Source organism: Fulmarus glacialis, unplaced genomic scaffold, assembly GCF_000690835.1.
Source record: "Fulmarus glacialis isolate BGI_N327 unplaced genomic scaffold, ASM69083v1 scaffold36706, whole genome shotgun sequence".
In the NCBI taxonomy this organism is placed as follows: Eukaryota; Metazoa; Chordata; class Aves; order Procellariiformes; family Procellariidae; genus Fulmarus; species Fulmarus glacialis.
This window is the reverse complement of record NW_009216985.1, coordinates 1-11,672: the sequence shown is the minus strand read 5'-3', so window position 1 is coordinate 11,672 and position 11,672 is coordinate 1. Positions and strand designations below refer to the sequence as shown.

Genomic DNA, 11,672 nt, shown 5'->3' with positions numbered 1-11,672 from the left:
TGAACCGCACAGGAGAGAAAAACACCGCCAACACCTAATTTGTATCCCCCAGAGACGTCACCTCCACAGGCTATAAAGCAATGAAAACTATCTCTTTTATCTATATTGTTGTTTTTCGGTGTCGTCCACAGACTTTGCACATGATAAATGGAGAAGGAGAGTCAGCAGAGAGGTGGGAGCTCAGGAGATTTGCTTGAAGTTCATACAAGAGAATTTGGGGGGGCTGGAGTGACTGTATTTAAAAATCTCTTCCCTATTTTATATCTTAGAAATAACATGGAATTTTTCCAGTTATGCATGCTTTGTCCTGGAGTGTAACAGGCTCAGATGGACACAGACACTAATTACAACACTGATCCTGCAACATTTCTGATGGATTATTAATGAGAATTGCTGTTCTTTAAATTAGGAAGCAAAAAAAAGAAAAGGAAAGAGAGAAGAGCCATATCATTTACTGATTATAAGCACAGGGACAAAAAATGCAGGGATATAAACTCAGTAGAAAGCAGAATTATGTCAGGTATTTGAAAATAAATTCTTGAGTTATGAAGACGTATGTGAAATGATATAAAAAAACTCAGAACAGGAGCTGATGAATGAAGGCTGCTTTCAATTTCTTTTCATTGGAATATTTGCATTAAGAATCAGGGGATACTTAATTAAATCTGAGATAGAAAAAGAAGAAAGTCTCGGGCCAATATTCTGGCCTGATTCTTCCACCATTTGCGTTGATTTTGCATTTTGCTGTTCTGCTGCCTTAAACGAATTTATTCCCCAGTTTACACCAGGGTGAGTAAGAGCCTCTCTAGTAGAGGAGCATCTCCATCATATTTGGATGAGTTTACTGGATGCTTCAGAATGATGAATATGTATAGTATATATAATTAATGTGTGTACATCCTCATCACAGACACATCTGAAGATAAATGAATACATTACAGTGGAGTCTTACTTTTTTCTCTTGGCAAGGAAAGCAATCAGTCCATTCTGACCACTGGCTCAGCTGACAGTCGACAGGAGCCGGAGAATTAGCATCTCTGCTGCTTCTTCTAAGGAGGGGAAGAGATAGCGGTCTAAGGTCTTTGAAGTTGTGTTTTAAGGAGGGGTGGAGGCTAGCAGGGAGAAAATGATCTCTGTGTGTGTGGTTTTCCACCAGGAAGGTATTTTGTAGGAAATGGGAAGCATCCCTTAGCAGGGGTGGCTGTACTACCCGAGATGCCCCGTCAAATATTTCAGCATCAGAATTGGTCAGAGGCAGCACGTGCAGGACCTGAGGATTTTGTCTTGGGTTTCCTGCTCTCCCAAGAGATCCCAGCGCTTTCCAATAGGTAGACTGCAATAAAATATATGTACATCATATATATAAGAGCAGACACACTGAGTGAACAGAAGGAATGTCGAGAAGAGACGGGTGTTAAGGAAAAGCTTCTTTTTTGGCTTTCTTCTCAGAAGCACGTCACAAACTCCAGGAGTAGTGATGTTTATCACCGTGGGCCTGTTCTGAAATCCTTTGATTTTACTTTTTTTACACCACCATGAACTCATGGTCAGTGATTTTCCCGACAAGTAGGAAATCAGGGTCTGATTCCCATGGGCTTTGCGGAGTGGTGGGAATGGCTGCACCGACAGTGCTGAGAAAGCAAGGTACAAAGCCATGTTGGCTATAGGAATGTGTTGGTTGACTATTTCTAAAAAGAAATACATAAATTCTGAGAAGAGGGAAAACACTAAAGGAAGAGTATAAAAGCAGAAAATGGCAAGGGTACTGTGTGGCAATGGCCCTTGGATCAGACTCTCTGCCCATACAGTGAATGTCATTATAGAACAGCAAGAACATACTTCCCTTGCCTTCCAGCCCAGTCGTTACGATCTTTATTTCTGTCCCTACTCCTACAATCTTTATTTGTGTAACGTCTTTCTTTGTCTTGAGGAGCAATCTGTGGCGTGTCAGTACAACTCCGTCTTTGCCACAGGCTTCGAAGCATTTTGAGGGGTTATTCTGAGCCAAAACATTATTATTATTATTTTGGTGATTAACTAATGAGCAGTCTGTTTTTCTTACGAGACTGCAGTCCAAAGAGAAATATTGATAATTAGCAGAGGTACGGAGCACATTGGGGATTCATCAGAGGCTGTAGAAGAGAGACTACTAAATGAAAGCCGCAACAGCTCGGCAAGGGAGCCTGTGGATGCACATCGGTGCATGAGATAAAAAGCCACCGTGTCTCCCGGAAAACAACAGGAGCCTGCAGACGAACACGGGGCTGGAGGACACGCATGTATTGATGCGTTTTCGCTCTGGCAGGAGGATTTGTGGGCTGTATCCTTCAGCACTTCACAAAGTACTTAATTGGCTCACCTTCGATTGGATTTTACATTTACCTCTTCATTATTCTGCCTTGTTTGAGACGTTCATCAAACATCAAAAATCTCATCTTTGTTCATTTTCAAAAGGGATTATCGGAATAAGCCTTCATAATTAAGTGTATCACTACCACATTTTTTTTTCCTTTCCGCCTTCTCCTTGTTTCCACATTCCAATTATCACTGATACCTTTTTTGATCCTTCTAAATCATATTTGCCTTTAGAACAAGCCTGAAATTAATAGCTATTAATAGAAAAAAAATCCAACCATTTTCCTATCAATGACACTATAGCTTTAGAAAATAGTAACTTCTTTATTCCCTTCCTTCAAAGCCTAAATGACACTCATATAGGTTAATAATATTGATCAGGGGAAAAAAATAGAGATATGAGGATCTAGCTTGGATTGAAAAACATGCACTTGTTAACTTCACGTTGTCAAATGCAAAATAATTGTAACGAAAAAGAATATGAAAAATATTCACTCGTAAATCCTCCTGTATAGGGAATCCGTTCCAAGCGCCCAAAACCAGTATGGTAATTTTGGTAAGGAAGTTTAAGGAGCTTAATAGTCATCTCTCAAAGAAAAACCATTGTGCAAACAGTTCATATAAGAAGGAATTACGATGCCTAGCTTGGGCTTTGGACAACTGCCAATATTTTTTTTTTTTCTGGTAGCTGTTTACAGAGAGCACAGTGTGCACATGCCTCGAGTCAGGACAAAATTGATGGGCTGACTGACTTGCCCGTAGTTCCTATATGTAAAGCTGGGGGGGAACAGACTTACCTCTGGGAAGGCGATGCCTCGAGCTCCCTGCGTGCTGTCGCCGTGGCCTGACGTGCCGTTAAAGCCAGCGAGCATATAGAGAGAATCAGAGGAGAAAGCTGACTCAGGCTCCACCGCATTGTTTTTCCATATGTAAAAGTTTGCTATAGATTAGCTGCAAACGAAAGCTTTAGGCTTCAGGACACCGTGGGGCAAGCACTGCTAGAAGAAGCACGGAGCCCACCGGACTCCAAAACGCTGCGGTAAATCATTGACGATTGCACAGATCAAATCACAAAGAATCAGGACACATCCTGGAGGCCTTTGCCCTTTTGGAAACAAATTCCTCGTTTTCTGGCAAGGGAATATATTAAACTGTGCAACTGTTTCCACATTAAAGTCAATCAAGTCTTATTGCAGCAGCGTGTTTCTTGTCCAGCCTGCACCCTCCTTTTAATTTGAAGGAGGAGGAAACTCATTTTATTTCCCATAGTGACTTAACTGCAATTTTGGTGCGTCTGGTTGCTGACCAGGGAAAAGCTTCCCAGTACGGCAAATTGGAGATTATTACAAAATTCTGTTACGAGGAACACGTGCCTTCCAGATACATCAAGGAAATGTCAGTTCAGGTCCTTCCCATTGCCATCCCCATAAGATAGTGTCCCATCTGCAAAGCTGATGTGAGGTATCACCTGGTTTTTGATGGCTCTACACAGTCACTGCAACACGAGAATCTAAATCTTTGTTTTCTAAAGTGATTTGGGGTGAGGAAGATGCTCCCTAAATCTGAAATTGTGTCTTACCCCTATGCTGTGCAAACCCATCTGTTAGTGGTGGCTCTAATGCTTTTAGCTGGTTGGGATCTTAACACAGAAGGAGCGGATGTGCACAAGTATAACAAAGCAATACCATAGAAAGCAAGAACACCGTGGGTTATTTATTATTAAGATAATAGTCACAAGATGAGAATATTTAGTTTTGGTGTGTTGGAAGAAATTAAAAATGGCCATTGGAAAGACACTTGGTTATGCTATAGCCCAAGTAGCCCCATACCTATTTCCTTGGGCTTGCACATATAGCCTGCAAAATTCCCCCCAGGGCTCCTGGGCAGGCACAAAAATGCATAAGGAATCTATAACTTCATTAGATACTAGTTTAAAAAAAAGGGTAAGAGATCTATGGAGACTTTTGTGTTCGAGCAAGGATCTGTATCTCCTTGCTTTTTCTTCTGCAGAAGTGGGCTGAGATGCTTCATGCATAAATTAATTTTTCCCAGCAGACAACTGGAAGCTTGAACCTCAACAAATTCCAGAGAAAGTGTAATTATTGTAGGAAAATCTGGTCTTGGGCTATTACAGTTATTAAGCAGAGAGTGAATTGTCCTCTGTCCACAAAAGACTGGGATAGAAGTGTCACTTTGTGTATTTCCCAAATTAATTGCAAAGCTCATTTGAATAGCTGGTATTGTAAATTATCAAAATAAAAGGACCTCTTACCGTGTTATTTTAATGTAATTAAAGTTCAGGATGACCCTGGGGCTTGTCTTCGCTAAACACGAAGAAATGTAGCACGTGGGTAAACTCTGTAGTGAAATGAAATGAAAACTGCCTTTTTGTGACCTTCGAGAGTATGTTAATGTAATCCCTTACCCACTAATGCACTTCAGATGAGTTCAGAAAGTACTTCTCCTTTCTTCGCCTACACAAGAAGAACTCAAATAAAGGTTTTAATATTTTTTTTATATACTATTAAACCTAAATTGCTTTTGCCTGGGAGAAAAGCAGGGGATTGAAACTGGCCTAAGGCGATCCCCACCGTTACCTCCCTATTACACATTACAGCCTCTCTGCATGTTGCTGTTAAGACAAAACGACACAGAAAGGTTTTAGCAATGCTTATAAAGGTCTGGTGGGGTTGGACCCCACTGTCCCCGTGGTGGGAGCCTCCCTGGCCATCTGCCAAATCCGTCTTCGGTCCCAACTTCTGCCGTCCTGTGATACAGATGGCTGCTTTGCACAGTCAAGTGCCTCCTCAGCATCTAAGCAAGACTGTCGAAGCATTATATCTTTTCTGTTCTGATAGCAGCGTCAGAAACACACCATCTATATAATGAAAGTTATTTGTGGCACGTCTCCCAGGTAAAAGGCTGGGCTGGTTTGTGCAATCAGGCACAACAACAATTTCGCACTGATAGGTGAGGTCGTTTGCGGGGGAGGCGCGCGAGAGAGATTTAAGCGGCGAGCAAGGCACACCACGTTAGTGGTGAAATTAAAGAACCTTTCTCAAAGGTGTTACGTTCCAAAAGCGATATATATAAAAGTCATGGTTCCATTTATAACGTTATGAATTGAACTTGTCTAAAATGTGTGTTGGATCCTTGCCTCTAAACCTGAATTAACTCTCTGAACCTCTGGCTTGTGATGCTGGCCGTGCAGTCGATAGCGAGGCAGTCACCTTCAGGATGATGAGCCGTGCGCTGAAGCCTTGGGGCTCTCCAAGAGCATGGGCACACGGGCTGTGAGCCGGCTGGGCTGAGCAGCCAGCTCGCCGCAGCAAAGCCCGGGCGGGAGTTTGCATCGTCACTTTGGGACTATTCCCATCGCAAAGCTCTTTTCCCCGACACTGAAGGACCCTTCGCTGCCAACCGCTAATTAGAAGAGACGTAACTCCTCATTTACAACTCTTACGTATCTAAAAGCAGGAGCAGATTAACTCAGTGTAAACAAACTTGGGCGCCCGCTTTTCCTCTCTGATAGCAGTAGAGGATTTTGTTCCACTTCAAAAAGTCTCCACTTCAAATGTCTTTGGCCCAACAAGGGGAATTAATTTCTGCCTGCAGAATGCATTGATCTTTTAAATAGCACCTGAACAGCACATTCGGTAACGTGGCTGTCTACACGAGCCTAGCTCCGGGGTGAAGTTATATTACAAGAGCTAACATAATGTTGTTCTTGTCCAGCAATTTGCATTTGTACTTTCTTTATACATAGATTTTTATTTTTAGTATATTCATACGTTTTTTTCTGCAGGGGATACAGTTACTTAAAAGAATCATCCTTTTTTATGCCAATATTCTATTTATAATTTTTTGTAGTACATTATTCATGCAATACTGTAAATCTGAATGTTGTTCCTGACTTGAAGACCATGAACATCTAAGGACAGAGTCCTGTTCTTTTTTATTCTGTTTGATACACCATACCCCCAAATTTGTTTCCGAGCTTCTTGCTGTCGATGTGACTGACACCTGCCATGTGCTGTTTGTTCTCTCATAGTTCCCCAGGGAAAAGTGCAGAGCAGACAGCCTTTCATTCAGGGGTAGGGTGGTGGTTTCTTAAAAAAGCAGAGCTTGTTGCAATGTACAGAGGTTATAGAGATGTTAGATATGGCAAGATCAAGAAATTATGCCTAGCAATTGGAGCTCTGCCTTTGGAAAGTTCGCCATTTCACATGTGCTTTCGCAGCACACATGGGCTTTCTCAGCTCGTCCTCTCTGCAAGCGCTGGAGAGCGTTCTCTGCACAGTAGCTTGGTAAAATAACTTCTGCTTTGCCAGGGGAGCAAAGCTGGTTACCAAGGTCTTAATCTCTGAACTTCAAAATCAAAATCGCAGTGCAGATGATACCTTCAAGAGAAGGGTTTAGATTTGGAAGATGGCTTTTGTATAGCAAACAGAAGACATGAGTAGAAGTATTAAGAAGGATAAGACAGAAGTAATGTGTTTGCTATAGTTTACGCAGATGCTCTGCACTAGATGATGTTTCTGCAGTCTTAAAGGCCTCATGCCCGTGTGCGCCGCATTACTGCAGGGGAGGGAAAGGATGCTGTACCTGACCTGGGCATCATCCTCCGTGTCAGTGGGGTGACAGCAAACACTGCCTGCAGGTGCTGGCAGGAGTGGTCACTGTCACAGTGACGGTCCCACACCACAGGCAGCGGTTGTGTCCTGGTAACAGGGCTGACCAACCTCTTTTCCTCTGTGCACCAGTTGTGCATCTCATTTCCTGAGGTTCATCTGTTTTTCATTCCCAGCTTAAATTCTCCGGCCACTGAGTGCTGGCGGTGAGATGGTGAATTGTAAGGACCAGCAAAGCTACGTGTCATTTATGTGCCTCGGGCACGTGTCCCAGTTACTGAACCCAGTGGCTGTGGAGAGGTGGGGAAAAGGTCCACCTAAGGACCAGAGGATGACCACAGCTCTAGTGCTGGACATGCCAATCCTCATTTGGTGTCACTAAACACTGAACTGGTCTGATAACATACTTTCTACCAGAGTAAACACTTAGCCTGAAACACAGGAGCAATTATATGGGCTATATTGCTAAAAAAGAAGTATGCACTTAAGTGTGGGATCAGGGCTGTACTGCAGAGACAACCTAGTAGCTTGGACAGATAGGCTGGGGGATGAAGGGATTGAGAGCAGCCCTGCCGAGAAGGACTTCGGGGTACTGGTGGATGAAAAGCTGGATATGACCGGCAATGTGCGCTCGCAGCCCAGAAGGCCAACCGTACCCCGGGCTGCATCCAAAGCAGCGTGGCCAGCAGGTCGAGGGAGGGGATTCTGCCCCTCTGCGCTGCTCTGGTGAGACCCCCCCTGCAGTGCTGCGTCCAGCTCTGGAGCCCTCAGCCCAGGAAAGTCCTGTTGGAGCTGGTCCAGAGGAGGGCCACGAAAATGATCAGGGGGGTGGAACATCTCTCCTATGAAGAAAGGCTGATTCTATTCTATTCTATTCTATTCTATTCTATTCTATTCTATTCTATTCTATTCTATTCTATTCTATTCTATTCTATTCTATTCTATTCTATTCTATTCTATTCTATTCTATTCTATTCTATTCTATTCTATTCTATTCTATTCTATTCTATTCTATTCTATTCTATTCTATTCTATTCTATTCTATTCTATTCTATTCTATTCTATTCTATTCTATTCTATTCTATTCTATTCTATTCTATTCTATTCTATTCTATTCTATTCTATTCTATTCTATTCTATTCTATTCTATTCTATTCTATTCTATTCTATTCTATTCTATTCTATTCTATTCTATTCTATTCTATTCTATTCTATTCTATTCTATTCTATTCTATTCTGTTCTATTCTATTCTATTCTATTCTATTCTATTCTATTCTAATTCTATTCTATAAAAAACCTGAAACATTGCAAGACTTTTAAATTAGTTTTCTTGACTGCTACAGTGCTTCAGTGGGGCTGATCTTAAAACTTCTGAAGGAGCCGTGTGGGCTTCTCCTAAACAACACTTTGTCCTGGCCAGTAAAAGAAAGTGTTAGCTTTTTGAATGCAGGGATCAATAATACTGCATTTTCTTAAATTTCTCGTTAATGCCAGTAATGCAAGACAGAGCAGGCAGCTCGATGGTGGAACAAGTGATCCTATCTCCCCCTCTGCTGGAAAACCACGATATGACCTCCCGGCAGAAAAAGGGAGAGATGTGCGGGGAGCCGAGCTGGGGTGGCTGCTCTGGCCTTCCCGGGGACAGAATAAGGCATAAAAACTGAGCTGGAATCCCCCTTAGGATAAGGTTGTGCCCTGCTACCCACTTTCGCCCATTTTTCTGGGTTCTGAGGTGTTTTTTCAGATATACGGACCCTACTGCGTTGCACCCAGGAGCAGCCGTTTCCCTCGCTCTGTGCCCCCATCTCCTTCCCCCAGTGCTGTCCCACATGCAGGGCCAGTAGCTGTGAGAAGGGAAAATAACTTGTCAGACCATCTCCAATCTATAATATTATGACACCGGGCTAACATTATCACCAATTATGTCATGGGCAATACCTGAATCTAGTTATCTTCCAAAGAAGGCTGGATTGCCCAAAAATTTCCCTGGTCTTTGCCAGTCATGCTGTCCCACCTTTCTAAAAGTCTGAAAGATTAGGAATAAATCATATTCCCAAGACCTGCTGTTGATTCTGGTCTCTAGTAACACCTCTGTGAAATCCAAAAAACCAAAAAATCCTAAATCTGTATAATATACCTATAACATATGACAAATCCCACCAGTCACTAAGTAGCTGAAAAGAATAATGCAGGGAAAATAAGTCTGCTGAATGCTGTGCTTGCAGCCCTGGGACTGATATAAGATATATATATATAAGATACTAATTGCATCACTGCAAAAAACCCATCCAAATAATAAAATGTAAAGTTTTTAAACAGGCTGAAATTGTTTGTTCTGGGGAGATTGTGCGTGCTTAGGAAGTGTTTGGTGCTGTTGCTCTCAGTAGTGGTATTTGGTTTTATTCGAGTCGGGGCTGTGCCTGGGAACTCCCGTTCTGGGTCGGTGCCTCTGATACACAAACCCAGACCAAACCCCGAGCTCCTGCTCCAAACTGCTGCCTGTTTAATAGCGGCGGTGGACAAGGTGGTCATTGTGTTTTGCTGGGACGTCGCGTTCATGGCAATTTGCAGCTCGGTGGGGACCGACGGGAGGCACCAGCACTGCGGGGAGAGGTGGGGCAGGAGGAGAAGGGCTATCGAAGGGATTACCTGCATTCCCTCCAGCATTTCGGGGAGGGTGTAAAGTCCTGTTTTGTCGTCTCCTGACGTATCTGTCTAGTTTCTCTAAGGAAATTGTGCCATGTAGCCCGTTAAAAGGTGACTTACATAGAGCAGCGCCAGCTCTTTATCATCAGGCGTTCCCCAGAAAGGCCCGGAGCCAGAGAAAAAAGTCGGCTTCCACTTCTGCGGTGTTTGATCTATATAACACCACGGCTACACCGCGCTCCCCGTGCAGTTATTATAGCCCGGTGCGATTTATGGCAGCCCTGGGGCTGCTGTCAAAGGGAGGTGAGGCAAGCTGGGTCCCACCAGAGCTAGCACTCACAAAATGCATGTTTTAAAGAAACCTTTGGCATTTTCTTTTTATTTTTAGAGCCCATATAGAGGAATCTGCCCTGTCCTTTTGCGCAGGACCACGGCTCTGAAGTCACAACCTCCCGATTCTCCAACAGTGCCTTAATTCACAGCCCGCATTCATACCCCTGGGCGGGTCGTAAATCCTCCCCAGCTACCTGTACACAAAGCCAGCATTCATTTTCATCACGCCGCAACTCCAGCCCCGGCTTGGGGGACTTCCCTGCCAAATCCCGGCTCAGCAGGACCCCCCCTTTCTTCTCCGAGACCACCACGCAGCAGCAGGGCTTTTCATGTGGCGAGGAACGAGACTCGCGCTTCGAGTCATGTCTCGGACGAATTAGTCTTTTTTTTTTTTTCCAATTTCTTTTCCTTTTTTTTTCAGGTCTCCTCAAGGTTGGCTCTGGAAAGCAGGGTCAGGTTAGGCTGTGAGAGCATCGGTCCCACTCCGAAGGGCATTAGGGATGCTTGGGGCAAGGCTTTCTCAATGCGCGTGTGCAGAGAGGGAACGTCCATCCGTAAGTCATGCGTCGCACCCATTACCTTCAAATCAGTGGAGAGAAATCTGGGACACCTTCAGGCAATCATACGCGCACAGGTTGTATCAGATCCTACACATCACAGCCATGCTTTACCAGTCCCTTTTCTTCTAACCTCAAGGCCTGCCATTACTGCAGGGTTTCTTTTCCAGACAGTTCTTTGGGAATGATATATATGAGAGGTGCCATGTCCCGGTACGGGGGATGAGGGTCAGCTGGCGATGGGTGAGTATTGCTCCGGCTGCCGATGGCTCCTGCCCATCCAAGCCCCGTCGACAGCCGCCTCTGAATACCACCCAGCACCCGGGTGCAGCAGCCGTCTCTGCTCGAAGGAAAGTATCAAGCGCTCCCGCAGAGAAAGATGAAATAGCGTTTGATCAGTTATGGAGGGAAAAAGAAAGTCCTGGGGCTCCCAATTCTCTTTTTGCCAACCAGGCTTGCTTTTCCTGGGAGACGTGCTCTGTAAAAACATGGGCTTAATGTTTGGACAGATCCTTTCAGGCTGTTCTCCAGGGCAGAAATATCCAGTGATGGGAAAAGTCTTGTTTGCCGTAATTTAACTGGTCTGTCCTTAGGACTCTGAGAAACAGCTCACCATGAAAAGGAGCTGCTTCACCAGGGAAAATGTGTGGGCTTCAGCCAGGATGACTGTTTTTGCTGGGCTCTGCTATCCAGAGATGAAGAAAATTGGTTCCTCCAGGGAGATGTCTGTTTTAATCACTCCGAGGTCTCTGGATTCGGCTTGGGGAAAAGCCCGGCGCAGGCTGGGCTGGTGCAGTAGGGTGGGTATCACCCGTGGGGAGACCTACGAAGAGGTGGGGTGAGCATCATCTCCCCTGCATGGTGGGACTCCTCTGCTTTCCTCAGCTTCACCTGCCCCAGGTGTGAGAAGGGAGCTGAGAACTGCCATATATATGGACACCGTATGGACACGGGTGCTGTAGGGGCACCCATGACAAGGGGAAGTGCCGTTCTTTCCCTCAAAAAGCAAACTAAACCCGATTCTTCCCTCTCTGAGCCCAACCAAAGCCTGCCGCGGTGTTGACGTTTGTGGTTCAGGGAACCCGTGAGTCAGATCAAGGAAGCGTGGAGCTTCTCCCCGCCCCGGGGGCAGACCCACACCTCGGCCCA

The 11,672-nt window shown here is 44.5% G+C and overlaps 1 protein-coding gene across 1 annotated transcript in view; it reads right to left on the bottom strand.

The window, feature by feature from the left end:
* C8A (complement component 8, alpha polypeptide) overlaps positions 1–3,271 on the bottom strand; it is a gene marked incomplete at its 3' end in the record, with an annotated part of 17,022 nt that extends 13,751 nt beyond the window's left edge. Inside the window, exons 1-2 of the mRNA XM_009579496.1 lie at positions 3,153–3,271; positions 953–1,049 (exon numbers count right to left, since the gene is read on the bottom strand). Of these exons, the coding sequence (XP_009577791.1) occupies positions 953–1,049; positions 3,153–3,271 (216 nt within the window). The remainder of the gene's footprint in view (positions 1–952; positions 1,050–3,152) is intronic.
* Between the last annotated feature and the right edge of the window lie 8,401 nt (positions 3,272–11,672).